Source organism: Erythranthe guttata, chromosome 8 (genome assembly GCF_056151865.1).
Source record: "Erythranthe guttata isolate IM_541 chromosome 8, IM_541, whole genome shotgun sequence".
NCBI classification, from domain to species: Eukaryota; Viridiplantae; Streptophyta; class Magnoliopsida; order Lamiales; family Phrymaceae; genus Erythranthe; species Erythranthe guttata.
In genome coordinates this window covers 4676048-4691574 of record NC_142540.1, presented here as the reverse complement: position 1 = coordinate 4691574, position 15527 = coordinate 4676048, and the positions used below count along the sequence as shown (strand labels likewise).

The 15527-nt window shown below is 34.8% G+C and overlaps 2 protein-coding genes across 2 annotated transcripts; both read right to left on the bottom strand.

The window, feature by feature from the left end:
• Positions 1 to 6783: 6783 nt before the first annotated feature.
• Positions 6784 to 8883, bottom strand: LOC105954932 (cysteine-rich receptor-like protein kinase 44). The gene is made up of 6 exons (XM_088821114.1): positions 8760 to 8883; positions 8501 to 8637; positions 8113 to 8326; positions 7663 to 7885; positions 7336 to 7468; positions 6784 to 6978 (listed from the first exon to the last, which is right to left on the bottom strand). The coding sequence occupies exons 1-6, from the start codon at positions 8881 to 8883 to the stop codon at positions 6784 to 6786; spliced, it is 1026 nt and encodes a 341-aa protein (XP_088677240.1).
• Positions 8884 to 13031: 4148 nt separating this feature from the next.
• Positions 13032 to 15370, bottom strand: LOC105954954 (U-box domain-containing protein 5-like). The gene is made up of 5 exons (XM_012978640.2): positions 15028 to 15370; positions 13984 to 14078; positions 13686 to 13868; positions 13477 to 13584; positions 13032 to 13360 (listed from the first exon to the last, which is right to left on the bottom strand). The coding sequence occupies exons 2-5, from the start codon at positions 14038 to 14040 to the stop codon at positions 13055 to 13057; spliced, it is 654 nt and encodes a 217-aa protein (XP_012834094.2). The 5' UTR covers positions 14041 to 14078; positions 15028 to 15370; the 3' UTR covers positions 13032 to 13054.
• Between the last annotated feature and the right edge of the window lie 157 nt (positions 15371 to 15527).

The following is a 15527-nucleotide window of genomic DNA, read 5'->3' as shown; positions in this document are numbered from 1 at the left end:
AAATATTTTTTTGCAAACACCACCTTTATCTAGTTTTCAAACTTTGCTCGACTAACCACATGGCCCAGAAGGTATAGCAAGGACAATGAGGATAACATTCCATTCAATAAATTTAAAATTTTGCATATTTTTTTCTTTATAGCAATAAATCGTTTTCTAAATTTATTTACCTTTTTTTGTTCGTCTCTAATCACCCCACCGTCGGTCCACATTTCTTTTGGTAATCTAGTTAATTATTCGAACTTTACTTGCTCGACTAAGAGAGTGTTTGGTTAAACTTATAAACATTTACAAAGAGCTTATAAACTCTTTCAAATTGTTTGGTATTTTTTTGAAGTTGTTAATACTTTAAAAAAAGCTCCATGAGAGTTTTTAAGATTTATTTTGCACAAGTACATCTACTCCACCTTTTTATTTAAAATCTTATAATGAGTAAAAATAGCTTATAAGTTCATTATCCAAACGTACACGTTAAAGAAAATTAACATTTATTCAATTTTAAAAATGAAAAAGCCAACAATACCCTTTGATTTCGCATGTGCAACGCGCGTGTGTCCAGAACCGGTCATTATGACCTGAAAACGGGCAAAAAATGGCAAAGTGAAACAATTAATTGAGTACAGGTGAACTCTTGCAAAAAAAAAATTGTTCAGGTGGTGATCCGCAAAAACGTAAAAAGTTTAGGTGGTTTAATGTTATTTACCCTTCTAAAAATAAAACGCAGTGGTTTATCTGCTCTCGCAGTTTATCAGACGCTAGAGCTTATCAGCTGTTTAAAAGAAGCTTAACCGAAAAGCCCCTAGATATTGAGATTGTAAGCTCCTTTTCTAATTCTATCTTTGTATTAATTGAAATACAATTGTAGTCTATATACACACTTAAAATCCATTTTGAAAATAAAATCGACCACAATCACCCACCTTAGCTTTATTAATTATCAAGAAGAGATCATTGTGATCATACTTCTTACCTAACAGTGGATCACACCAAAGTTCATTCCAACCCCACTAAACTTTGTTTTTGGGCAATTGCCCCCACTCCTATCATATTGATTTGCCTTTGATTATTTTCACTAATTTGGCCACCCACCACTTATTTCCCCCAAAGTTTAGCCCCTAATTAATCATTCATATTCTATTATGATTTTTGGCAAAATAAAGTTTTTTTTTTCCTTTTTTATTGGATTATCCATTTACAAAAGCCTCATAAATGGAATCGTGATGAAGGTTTACAATTGGATGTTTTTCTTCATAATGATTGAGTAATTAGGCGTCCATGTAAACACGAGTTCAATAATTAAAGTCGCGTTCCCATTTTGTGGGACGGACTTCATAGGGGCGTTCGACTTCCACATATAACTGATTAATTATTGTTGTATATTAAGAAACCTCGAACTTAATTAATTCTATTGTAGATTTTTAAAAATATATTTTTCATAAAACTTACTTTTCAACTTTGTTGCGACTACAAATTAGTGGGATTTTAACGAGCTTGAGGTTGAGGTTGAGTAAAATTTTATTAAATCATTTGGTGATCGAGATCGAACTCGGGCATATTTTTTATGACCTCAAGATCATTGATCAAGATCATGTTTCAAGCTCGAGTTCAATTTTGTTTAATATTAATATATACAATAAAGTCAAATAAAAATGAAAACCTCACAATCTCTTCCAACTAAATTCTAGAATTTATATCTACACGGCTACACCCTCGTATGTATAGCTCAACTGATTTTGGGGTGGTAAGTTGGTACAAGAATTTATATCTACCATAATTATGAAATAAAAAATATGGGAAGTCACACGTGGCATGATTGCTTGACATTATCTATTGTTTTAGGATTTCGTTTGGTTGAGGAGATTAGTCTTGATTAATCAAAGGAAAAAATGCAATTCAACTCCCTATAAATTTCTCATTTTGCATTCCCCCTCTAAAAATTCAAAAAAGAGATATCCCCCCTTTGAAATATTATTTTGATTGCACTTTGCTCCAAAAGCCAATTTTTTTAGGGCATTGTGCAACAAAAATAATATTTTAAGGAGGCAACGTGCAAAAAAGTGGAGTTTTTAAGGGGCAAAGTGTAACAAAAATGATATTTAAAGGGGCAACTTGCAACAAAAATATTCAATTCCGATGAATAATCAATCGGAGTTTTGCTATTGTGGCAGTGAACAACAAGAATAACATTTTGAAGGGGAATATTCACTTTTAAAACTTTTGAGGCGTAAAGTGCAAAAATTAGAAATTTATAGGGGATGATGTGCAATTCGCCCTAAAATTAGACTTTGTTCGATGTTTCCATACTCACGAGTCGACCCGCAAATATTATATTATCATGATTTATCTTGTATTTTAAGGAGCATCTTTACTGGACTCAACAGGGTTCATTGTTAAGTTTTCATTAGATTATTTACTCTAATCTTATTTTGACAGCCAAACGTGACATTATTGTAATATAGTTGAAGTTAAAGTAGAGAAAACATGCACATATGATACGTATATCCTATATATATATATATATATATATGTGTGTGTGTGTGAAAAGGTAAATGAATTAAAAGATGGGATGCTAGCTTTAATTTGAGTGGGTTGAAGAAAATCAAGTGAATTAAGTAAGTAGATGCTATGAAAAGGATCTCCAACTAGCAGGTAGATTAATTGCAACGTAACAATGCATGTCAGCTCAAAAGCAACAACGCAATTTTTGTTTTCTGCAAAGTTATCAGAATTTGTTTGCAAGGGGGGATGAATTGTGTAAAGTTTGCAGGGATGTAGGCCCTCTTTTTCAACTGTTTATCCATTATTCAAACTATGTTTTTTTTTTTTAGTCATTATTCAAACTATGTTTCTTTAATTTTCTTTTTTTGAGTCAATGAGTCGATTTCGACTCGAGCCCTGACCGATTTGGTGAGCTCGATCCAAATCAAGATCAAGCTCTTGCTCAGAGAGAGAAGGAGAAGAAGAGATAAAAAAAAAAGGCCCACAAATTGTGTTGAAATGAACAAAAAACCCTTACATAAGCATTTGCATCGCGTGTGCGTCGGAAATGAGAAGATTTGCCAGAATATTCCACGTGCAACTATTTTTAGTTAAGGTGACAAAACGCAAAAAGGGGCAAAGTACATGTGGCAAAATGCAATTAACCCTAACTTATATAACTTAACGCCTCAAACAACAGTCTTACGACTTACACTGGGTGGATTTTAATCGCAGATCTATACATCGTCACACACGTATTACACACATGTATATGTGTGCTGAGTTAAATGCAAAAAACCCCCCTGTGTTAATCCTAAAGACCAAAAATCCCCCCGGGATAAAAAAAAGTGACAAAAACCCCCCTAATAAGTGTACAAACATGCACACTCAACCCATTTTATTTTTATCCGTTGACTGCTCGTGAAAAGACGAATAAACCCTCAGATAAATCTGTCCAACATCTAAAATTTTATGACCCAAATGAAGTTTATAAAATTTTCAATTCAGTCCCTAATATTTTCAATTAAGCCATCTTCCCCAAATGAAAAAAACACACAGACACACAAATACACACACTTTGATTTTAATTTCTCTGCGCACCTCACCCCACCCCACCACTGCCGTCGCCGGCTCCGTTCATGGACCGAAACCCCTCTCCGGCAACCAACCAAGAAGCCACATCACCGTACGGATGCATCCACGTATCATCTTCTCCGGAAATTTCTCCCCTCCGGCATGGATCCCATTGCCTTCAACAAGCATTTTTTACAGTACTCTGCTCCGCACACTACGCACCCCTCTTTCCCCCATATAATTCCTTTACCTCGATTTCTGCACCTACTGCACCTTCTGCTTTTAATCCCACGTTTTACGTGCTTCGTTTCGGTTTTAACCTCATCGGAGCGAGGGGAATTGCCGGGATCGGAAGCGGCACCGCCGTCGTCGGAGGCGATGGAGCTAGCAGCGCTCAAGGGTTTGTTGTAGTTGTCGGAGGTGGTGGTGGTGTCGGAACTGGAGGCGGATTTGGACGAGGCAGGGTTTCTGGGGGAGAGGGAGGGTGGGTGCTTGGGGAAGGTGGTGAATTTTGGTTTGGGGAAGGTGGAATTTAACGGCGGCAGGTTGTAAAATGGGGGAGGGCCGGCGTAATCGACGGAAATGGAGTAATCGAGCTGGTCGTCGTCCGGCAGAGGGGCGCCTTCCGGCAGCATTTTTCTCAGCAGCTCCGCCCAGAGATTGGGCGTCGCCGGTTCCTGCTCCGGCGGCTCCGCCGCCATCGCCATTTAGTGTGTGTTTAGTGCGTGAAAATTGTGGTGTTAACACAGAGTGCGTTACGTAGAGCGGAGGTTTGTTATGAGTGTAGAATCAGAGGGGTAAATTTGTCTTTTCACGCACAAAATGTATAAAAATCGCATAAGTAGTCGCACACCGAGTGAGTGAATGACACGCACCAAGATTAGGGGGTGCATGGCTTTGACTATTGATTACAGGGGGATTTTTGTCACTTTTTTTTATCCCGGGGGGTTTTTGGTCTTTAGGATTAACACAGGGGGGTTTTTGCATTTAACTCTATGTGTGCTTAATGGATGTTATTTAATCAAATCTACAGTTTAAATTCATTCGGTATAAATAATCAGGTATAACATTTAATTTCCTGCTTACAACACGGATTATTACAAGTTCTAACAAAGGAGCAGTTAATATTCTTTTCCAAAGCATCCAATAAGAACTGCGGAGATTTGTCAAAAATCAGAATATCAATTTTGTTACATGAAAATTTACCTGGACAATGCCTTATTGTATGCTTGATTTCGCCATATATGGCAGACTTCTTTTTTTTTGTGTGTTTTTTTTTTTGCAAAAAAAACTTGGACTATATTAATTTTCAGCTTCAAAGTTTATAATATTTTGAATCACCAAATGAAGATTCAGCAACAAATTTGGACCCTTAAGTGAAAGTCGAGCTACTTCATGAGCAACTTGATTTCATTTTCTATTAATATGTCTAGCAGAGAAGCCATCAAACCAATCCTTAGCAACAAGAATGTCTGCGATAATAGTCCCATGCTTTGACCGATCTTCTATAGCGCCATTAATCGATGAATCGATGATATTACAGTACTTGAGTCACCCTCAACAATAATTTTTCACCAACCCTTCTCTCGTGCAAAGATCATGGCTTAATATATATATATATATATATATATATATATATATATATATATATATATATGTGTGTGTGTGTGTGTGTGTGTTTTTTTTTTTTTCTTTTTTCATGTATGCTTATTATATATATCACTCGATCATCATACATTCTAAAAGTAAGTTTGTTTGGCTAGTCATCATTTCTTAGATAGTTAGTTGATAAATGGGAAATGGTAAACTAAATAAGTAAATATGTTTACCAGATGGACACTTAATTAAAAAAAAAGGATATTCAACTTTTTTTGTTTTTTAAATAAATCCAGTTCATTCAAACTTATTTGTAAATAAGGAAATTATATTTCTTTTATATATATACTAAAATTACTTTCAATTCCTTGAAACCTTAATTCGACTCCAATTTCATGATTTATATCCTAATTTAGATCCATTTCACAAATTAACTAATTTTGATACTTCTTCCAATTTTGACCACCACCGCCGGAGACCACTGGTCAGCCGACGTTGACCGTCGGAGACCACTGGTCAGCCGACGTTGACCGTCGGAGACCGTCGGTCTCCGGCGTTGACTTGGTTTTTTTTTTAATATTTTTTTCCGACAGGTCAACCGCCGTTGACCTTTTTTTTTGAAAGCTTGTTTTTTCTTAAAAAAATTATTTAAATTAATATTATTGTCTTGACTGCTAAATTACTGTCTCCAACAGTAATTTAACTGTCGGAGACAGTAATTTAACTGTCTGAGGCAGTAATATTACTGTATGAGACAATAATTTTACTGTATTAAATAATTTGATCGTTTTGGCCTATAACTTTGTTGTTTTCGACCGATAGTAATATTAGTACTGTCTAATGCAATAATATTGCTGTTTGAGACGGTAATATTACAAATATTGTTGTTCGGGAAAGTAATATTCATAATATTACTTTTCGGGACGGTAATATTGGTGTTCGGGGACAGTAATATTACTATTTGAAACAATAATATTACTGTTTCGGACAGTAATAATAGTAATATACTGTTTTGATATTCAATATTACTATCTTAGACAATAATTTTGTTGTTAACATAGAAAAAAAAAAGTTTAAAAAAAGAAAAGTCAACGCCGGAGACCACCTGGTCAACGGCGGTTAACCGGCCGGAAATAAATTTTAGAAAAAAAAAATATTCTTTCAAAAAATTATGAAAATGGGGGTTAATATGATATACTTGTTCAATTCCGGGGTTAATGTGTAATATTGATAAAGTTAGAGTATAATGGATGGAAGTGATAAAAATTATATCATGCAGGCTATTTTAGACAAAAAACATGGGAATGAGTTTACTTGCTAGAGTATTTTTTGTTTGGACCTATGTGCATTTAAGTCATTTGTCATAGACTTATTTGCCATTCGACCTTGATAAATCTGGCGAAACCGAAAGAAGTAAGAGTTGAAGATTTTGTTGTTCTTAGTTAGTAGAATTGATGTTTGGGATAGATATATTACTGCATGTATGAACAAAGTGAAATATTTATTACAACATATACAAAACTCGAGGAAAAAGCAATATATGTTCTTTTTTTTCCCCGCTTCTTATAAATCGCATCATAAATAGCCTTACAACACATGCAATAGACGCACACACTTGCTCGCAACAAGCAATTATTACTGGCAAATTCCTTCGTAGTTACCTCGCAAAATTTTGAGCACTGAAGTGATCGTTGGTCTGCTATCGGGATCCTGTTGGGTGCATAAGATACCAACTTCAAGGCATTTTCGCGCTTCGTCGGGCACATATGTCTCAATCAAGGAATCTTCTACCGTTTCAGATACCGTGCCTATACTCCTCACCATCTTTGCCTGAAGATTATTTTTTCCCAATTAACGATTAAGGTTATTGTTCAAAAGAAAAATTACTTATATATATACTCTCTTAGCTTTGTCTCGTTTTAAAGGGTCGTTTATGGTTAATGCACACTAATTAAGAAAGTTCTATAAGAAAAAACTCTTATTTAACAAAACTATCCCTTTGTGTTTCTCAATTTTTCTTTGTTACTTCATTAATACATCTGTCATTAATGGTGGGGTAAATTTGGAGGGAAAAATATTATTCTACATTAAAACTCTAAAGTGACACTTAATATGCGAAAAGATAAATTGACTAAAAAGACACTTAAAAAAAGGAAACGGAGGCAGTATATAATAGTATGTGCTTACATTGTCAATAAGGGATGCGACTTCTGAAACCGTTGTTACCATCTTGCCACTCATGATCACCAAGACTATGACTCCGAAGCAGTATATATCTGTTTTCATTTTCAAATTGTACTCTCGAGACATATTGTCAGTACTGCACACAAATAAACAAAATAATGAGTTAAGGCTTTGTTTGGTTCATGAATTTTGAAATGAGGAAAAGGAAAATGCAGAAGCAAATGCAATACCAAAAACAAAATTGAAAATTGAGAGTCTTGATGCAAACAAAACCTAAGAGTAGTCAAAAAGGAATTTGAGGAGCAGTGAACGAACAAGAAAGACACTTACAGGCCGATCGTAGATTTAGCTGATGCGAATCCGAAAATTTTAGGGTTCATCATTGACTCATCCACCAAAATATTGCTTAAGTTCAGATCTCGATGTACAACTCCGAGTCCCGAATATTCATGAAGATAAGCGACTCCTTCCGCAATCCCGATTATCAAATTGAACCGTACTGGCCATTGATTAAGGGCAAACGACCTCAACCGGTCCTTATGCATGCTTGAAACTATATATTCAGAAAAAAAAAAATAATAATTAGTTGCGCTGAATCATGACTATCTCAGCCAAAAGCTTAAACTGTTAATTAGGGGAATCATTTAATATTTATATCTCCAACACGCCCATCTGCACTGGAGTGCAGAGTTATATATTAACAAGTTGATTATGTTCAATTGTTAAATTAAATGATTATGATCTTATAACTAATTAAATTGGAGTTGTTGAAGCACCAACGTTGCAACAAAGTATCTAAAGAGCATGGGAACATGTACTCATGCACAAGCAACTTTTCTTGTCCATGAATGCAATAGCCAATCAGTTTAATGATGTTTGGATGCTCAAGTTTCGGTAGCAGAAAAATCTCGTTCTTGAACTTGGTGAGGCCGCCTATTCCCGAAGACGGTGAAAACCTCTTAACGGCAAATTTTCCACTAGGTCCGAGCGAAGCCTACACATATATTTTTCACAAATTAATTAGTTTAATCAATAGCAGAGCCAGGATTTTGGGTTCTGGGGCCGAATGCATTAAAAAAAATTATGAGGGGCCATGGCCCCCGGCCTTATGTTGGCTCCGTCACTGGTTATAATCATATAATTCATGTTTGGCGGTTAGAGTTATGACCTTGTGAATGGTGGTGGTGCCCGATTTGCCTAGTGCAACTAAATTTAGATGGGAGAAGTTATCAGTGCCAGCGACAATCGTATCCCAATCAAACTCGGTTACTATGATGTCCGCGTCGCGGCATTTTTCACGAATTTCTGCACTAGGCAGAAAATTTCATGAGGATATATATAAAAAAAGAAAATTCAATAAATAAAACATTAGAGTAACACGGTATTATTTATATTCATGATAATATAAATACAAAATGTTTGTTGACCTGATAATAAGGATTCATTTGCGGGCGATTCGAAATCGCCCCGAACTGCGTCCGGCCACCGAGCAGGTCGAAATGGCCTGGTATACATTTGAGCAGTGATATTTACCAGAAAATCGACAATCATTTCGATAATAAATGTACGTAAATTTTCGTGGCCAAGGATGAAGAGCAAAATTAGTACAATCCGGTACGATGATTTGATAACCCAAGGCAAAGCAGTTTTCACTATAAAAATTATGAGAAAGCAGTAAAATATCAAAACAATCGAACGTTGAAACAAATTCATGGCTCGATATATATAATTATTTTGGCAATTGAGAGAGAGAGAGAGAGAGAGAGAGAGAGAGAGAGAGAGAGAGAGAGAGAGAGAGAGAGAGAGAGAGAGAGAGAGAGAGAGAGAGAGAGAGAGAGAGAGAGAGAGAGAGGGAAATGAAATTAAAATCAAAGGAAGCTGGGAAAGAATAATAATGTTGGATGATCACGATTTTATAGGCCAGGTTTAGTTGCCTTTTCAGGGAATAAAAACACATTTGCAGAGAAAAATACAGTTAGTTTTACGATCAAGTCTTTGATTCAATATAAAATTTGTTTATTTCAATAAAATATAAAATTTGTTTATTTCAATAAAAGTTCTAGTAGGTTAATTAATCTTTATAATTAACAGACTGTTTCACATTAATTAAGATATAAATAAAATAAAATTGAAAAGTGGTGATAGCTACTTCTCTATGACAATCTTGATATTAATTATAAATTAGTAGAAAATTAAGTTGCTTCTTCTAATTAACTGTTTTGGGGCTGTTTGACATATCCTATCAAACATTTCATTAATAGGGAAATATTCAAATCATAGTTCACTATTTGAGATAAATTCATACTTATTTTAAGGAGAAAGGAGTACTGCAAGGTCGAGGTGGAACACGGATCTAAAACAGGTGGGGACCCATGAAGAGGTCATGCATGGAGGTTGCCACGGAGGGTGACGACGGAGCGGGTGGCACGCTCCAGGGCATACCACTTGCTGGAGACGAGGGCGGCGGAGTTGTGGCCGCGGACGTAGAGCACGGCCCACGATTATGTTTTTTCGTGAAATTTGGATTAAATTGGACGCTAATCAATTATGTTGTTTGCATAGTGGATTAATAAACCAACGATGTTTCTTTTTATAATCGATTTATTATTTTTAGGTCTAACGGCAATGACGGTTGAAATTGGAGTCAAATTTTGGTTAGGGGTTAAAATTTAATATTTGGTGAAATCTGTTATCTTATATTTATTTTATTTTATTTATCTTGCATCAACTTACTATCCCGGAATCAGTTGAACTATAAACCGCCAACTATTTTATTTATCTTAATGTAATGTGAAACAGGGTATTATTAATTATAAAGATTAAAGCGGGAAGAACCCAACTATCAGAGATAATTAATCCAAGTTCTGTCACTATGTCAAAGTTAATCTTCAAGATTGGAAGGTTATAAAATAATGAAACGTATCATTTAATATTAATATATACAATACTTCATTGGTCAACACGGTGTTCTGCCTATACTTTATTGAAAAATATACAAAGGAAAAACCGAAAATAAAATAAATAAATTTTATATTGAATCAAAGACTTGATCGTAAAACTAACTGTATTTGTCTTTGTTTACAAATGTGTTTTTATTCCCTGAAAAGGCAACTAAACCTGCCCTGTATAAATCATCCAACATTAACATTATTATTCTTTCCCAGCCCTTTGATTTGATTAATCTCTCTCTCTCTCTCTCTCTCTCTCTCTCTCTCTCTCTCTCTCTCTCTCTCTCTCTCTCTCTCTCTCTCTCTCTCTCTCTCTCTCTCTCTCTCTCTCTCTCTCTCTCTCTCTCTCTCTCTCTCTCTCTCTCTCTCTCTCTCTCTCTCTCTGCCATGAATTTGTTTCGAAGTCCGATTGTTTTGGCAATTTTCGGGTTCCTCGTCACTTTCGTAGTGACATATCCTTGGGTTGTGAACTCGTCAACCATGATCGGTCTAACGGTGATCTTGGTTCTTAGCAACGACAATGCATGTCGATTCATTGTTGAAATGGTCGTAAGTTTTGTGGTAATTGTCATGGCTCTATTGTCGACCAATCCATTTGGACGGGGGCTGTTGGACGTGCTTTTGTACAAATTTGAACCCTCTTTAAATCGAAACTTATTATCAGGTATTCAACACACGTTTCGCATTATTCATGAATAAATAGTTACTCTAATGTTTTTTTTTTCAATTTTCTTTTACCCTATATATTGCAGAAATTAGAAAAGAATGCAATGAGACGGGCGCGGAAATAACGGAGTTTGATTGGGATACAATTGTCGCCGGCACAAATAACTTAGCCGATTTACGGATAGTTGCACGAGGCGAATCGGGCACCACCACTATTTACTCCATGGTCAATTACTCTTTGTTTTTCTTTTCTTTTTTTACATTCCAAAAATTCAAATCCTATTACAAATTAGAAAAGTAAGTGAGGCACAGGATTTGAACCGTAGACCTCTGCCTTAACAGTAGAGGTTAGGTATCAACTCTCCTACGATGGTTGACTGATTATAATTACTCAAATATACTGTATTCTAATTGATTAATTAAAGTACTAATTAATTTGTGTGTGTGTGTGTAGGCTTTGCTCCGACCTAGTGGAGAATTTGCAGTTAAGAAGTTTTCGCACTCTTCGGGAGTATGCGGTGTCAGCCAGTTCATGAATGAGATTGTTTTGCTACCGAAACTTGAGCATCCAAACATCGTTAAATTGATTGGCTATTCGATTGGAAGGAAAGAAAAGTTGCTTGCGCATGAGTTAATGCTCCCAAGCAATTTAGATACTTTGTTGCAAGGTTGGTGCTTCATCAACTCCAATTTAATTAGTTATAAGATCATATTAATCATTAATTAACACAAATCGAATTTACTAATTGTTTTTTTTTCTTATTCTATGTAGCTTCAAGCTTGTTTAACGATCGGTCGCAGTCGTTGGTTGCCCTTAATCAATGGCCAGTACGGTTCAAATTGATAATCGGGATTGCGGAAGGAGTTGCTTATCTTCATGAATATTCGGGACTAAGAGTCGTACATGGAGATCTCAAATTAAACAATATTTTGTTGGATGAGTCGATGACGAACCCTAAAATTTCCAGATTTGGATTCGCTAATAATTTTTTGACCATGTAAGTGTGTCTTTCTTGTTCGTTCAATTTCTCCTCCTTAAATTCGTTTTTTTAGTACACTCTTAGGCTCGAAATGCTAAATAAAAAGATGAAAGGACTAGTTCAGAAAAATGTTTTTCCAAAAGAAAACAAAAAAAACAACAATTTTGCATCATTGTTAGTTTTTGTTTTCATTTGATTTTGCAATTTTATTTTAAAATCCATGAATCAAACAGAGCCGGAACTAATTATTTTGGTGGCGACGTTATGTCTCCGGGGTATAGTTTGGAAATGAAGTCAGATATATACAACTTTGGAGTCATAGTCTTGGCGATGATGAGTGGCTGGATTGTTACAACGGTTTTGAGATACCGTCTCCCTTATTGACTATGTAACTACGAACTATTTTATACTCTCTCCATTTCTTTTTAAATGTCGTTTAAAGTTAATGCGCACCGATTAAGAAAGATATTAAATAGCCTTGATTTTAGAAGAAAATAATATTATCTGACAAAATTACCCCTCTGTGTTTTCCAACTTCTCTTTATTAATGCTCTAATCTATTATTAACGTTGGGGTAGAGTTGGACAAAAAAAATGTCCTACAGTTGAAACTTTAAAGTGACACTTAATGTGCAAAAAAATAAAACTGGCTAAAGCAACAGATAAAAAGAAACGGAGGGAGTAAATATATACATATAATGCGTACTTGATTGATATGATTATTAATTGGGAGAAATCTTCAGGCAAAGACGGTGAAGAGTAAAGACACGTGAAGAGTAAAGACACGGTATACGAGATGGTACAAGATACCCTTACGGCGACACATGTGCCCGACGAAGCGTGGAAATGCGTTCAAGTTGGTCTCCTATGCACGCAACAAGATCCAGATAGCAGACCAACGATCACTTCAGTGCTCGAAATTTTGCAAAGGGATAACTAAGATAGAATTGTTGTTAGTAATAATTGCTTGTTACGTGCAAGTGTGTGCGCGCGTATGTTGTTGAGTGTGTTGTAAGGCTATTTATAAGGTGATTTAGAAAGAGGAATATATATATATATATATATATATATATATATATATATATATATATATATATATATATATATTATCGGAAACATCGTTCTCGTTCTACTCGCCTCTGTATTTGTCCAGAATATTAAGGAAGAGCAACAAAATCTTTCTCTTAGTTCGTTCGGTTTCGCCAGATTTATCAACTAGCTTTCTAATTGATCTTCTTTCAATAGTTAGATCCCTTTTCGATGAAATGTGGAGTCGAAAACAAACGAACCGAATAGAAGAAAGCGCAAATTCCTCTTTCAAATCAGTTGCAGAACCATATCTATTAACTAATTCCTTTAATACCTTGCCGGCCTCTTCTTCGTTCGGCTCCAAATAAAAAACTGCATTTCTTATATCAAGAATAATTCCGGAAATCTGACAAAAATAAGAAGAAAAAAATGTTTTTATACACACTTTTTAAATTCATGCAAATTAATTTGAGACGATGAAAAATCAGAACGGTAATTTTTTATTTTTTTATTTTTATTTACCTTGGCAGCCAGCACTAACGGAACCATGTTCAAAATTAGGCCGAGGTTGTGCTCCAATAAATTCTTTAATTTGTTACACCTCGACAGGATGGCGTCTCCGGTAAGCGACTGAATTTTTTTTTTTTTTGAAGGAAAAATAATATTTTTACTTAGGCTCCTTTTTTATTTATTTTTTATCGAAACTGATAAATTGTAGTGCAGGTACGTACCAAATAGAGTATACTCGATTCACTGCAATGCTGAAGCAGAGACTTGGCTTTATCGACACCGTTGTTTAACGAGCAAAGTGCCTCCATACCTGAAGCTCGAGGACGAGCTTCTTCGATTTCTGGAATAATTTCCGATACTCTGACGACCAAATTTAGTATTTCCGAACACATTCTAACATGCACCTGCAATCATTAATAAGAGAATTAAGATATGTTCGGTTTTTTTTCTTATTTGATCAAAGAAAACATAAACAAATTATTGGAGAAACCGGAATTATTTATAACCTTAATAATATACCTTAATAGTCGAAGGTGATGGTAGTCCTTCGACAACTCCACGACGGTTATTTACCATCAGATAAAAATCGATTCACACTCGAAAAACTCGATCGGCTGCCAATTGAAACAACATTAGAGTGGCCTTAAGCACAAATCAGCACAAAAATTCAGTTAATTCAATTTTAATTGCAAATTCGAAGTTCGGAGATCATAATTATTTAATAATTTTTTCTTACTTCATTTCTTAATTTGTTTTGCCGAAACGAAGTGAATAAAGACCGAAAACCGGGTCAAACATAGGCATAGTGTATTGAACAAAAAAACCCTTTTAAATCATGTCATTCACTATCAACAGTTTTCATCTCCACAGATACAATAACTGAAATTTTTTCCCCTATATTATATCTATATATCTATTTAGCCTACTCAAGTTTTAGGATAAATAACGAATACCCCCCTGAACTTAGGTTGAATAACGAAAAACACCCCCACCTATTCGTAATTACCAAAACCCCCCTGAGATTTGTGTCCGTCTAACACCAACCCCTTACAGGGTGACTTTTCATGGATTTTTTTTTTATTCCGGGGAATAGATTTTATACAATTTCAGATATTTTCTTTTATTTCTCACCTATTTAACAGAAGGTATAATAGATTGTACACAAAAAACTCGATCAACAATTAATCAGAGGGAGATTGTGGTTATTACGGATAGGTGGGGGTGTTTATTCGTTATTTAACCTAAGTTCACGGGAGTTTTCGTAATTTATCCAAAGTTTTATTACTTAGCTCACCCAAAATCCAAGTTACAACAAAAAAAATCTTATTTATTATTAATTAGCGAACCCAAAATTCAAATCAATGCAAAAAAAAGCTCTAATTTTGTTTTTCTTTCCCTATTTTCTGATTTGTCACAAGAAAATCCTAAAAACAATTTGGGCAAATATATATATATATAAAGAAATAAAATAAATAAATAAATAAATGATAAATGATTTAAATGATAATTCATCAGAAGAATCGAAAATTCAAGCAAATAGAAGGAATCGAAAATTCGTGTTACCTCGTACTGAATAGAAAAGCTGTCTGTTAATCAAGAAACAAGACTACTTCCGCCATTGATCTTCTGTCGACTTAGCTTCCACACAAAATTCACTTTCTTTATTATTTGTAACAAAAATTAATAAAAAAAAAACTCTAAATCCCACAAGAAAAAGATCAACCACAACCCACTTCTAATAACCCATGAATCAATATAAACATTATCCAAAAAAAAAATTGAAAATTAAGATTTAATGTTTAACCACCGCATTAGAAATGCAATGAATGAAGAGAGAGAGAGAGAGAGAGAGAGAGGAGTGAGAAGCAGAGCAGTTTTCCTCCAAAGGGTATTTTGGTGAATACAGCCGGCTTGCTTTTTCACAGAATCTTTTATAAGATTTAGCAGTAGATTCCATTTTTTTTTTTATGACAATAACAAATTAAAGAGGCAAATTTGTCGTTACATTCCCAATGATCAGATTAAAATATATTTTTTTTATTGGAAATAAATTAGAATTCAGA

Excerpts from the sequence above, each read along its gene's own strand:
- LOC105954932 (XM_088821114.1), bottom strand. The coding sequence starts at position 8,883 with ATGATTGTCGATTTTCTGGTAAATATCACTGCTCAAATGTATACCAGG. Across the intron at positions 7,469-7,662 it reads GCTAAATCTACGATCGGCCT|TACTGACAATATGTCTCGAG; the intron begins GTAAGTGTCTTT and ends ATTTGTGTGCAG. Across the intron at positions 6,979-7,335 it reads TCGCATCCCTTATTGACAAT|GCAAAGATGGTGAGGAGTAT; the intron begins GTAAGCACATAC and ends AATAATCTTCAG.
- LOC105954954 (XM_012978640.2), bottom strand. The coding sequence starts at position 14,040 with ATGGTAAATAACCGTCGTGGAGTTGTCGAAGGACTACCATCACCTTCG. Across the intron at positions 13,585-13,685 it reads AATCGAGTATACTCTATTTG|TCGCTTACCGGAGACGCCAT; the intron begins GTACGTACCTGC and ends AAAAAAATTCAG. Across the intron at positions 13,361-13,476 it reads CGTTAGTGCTGGCTGCCAAG|ATTTCCGGAATTATTCTTGA; the intron begins GTAAATAAAAAT and ends TATTTTTGTCAG.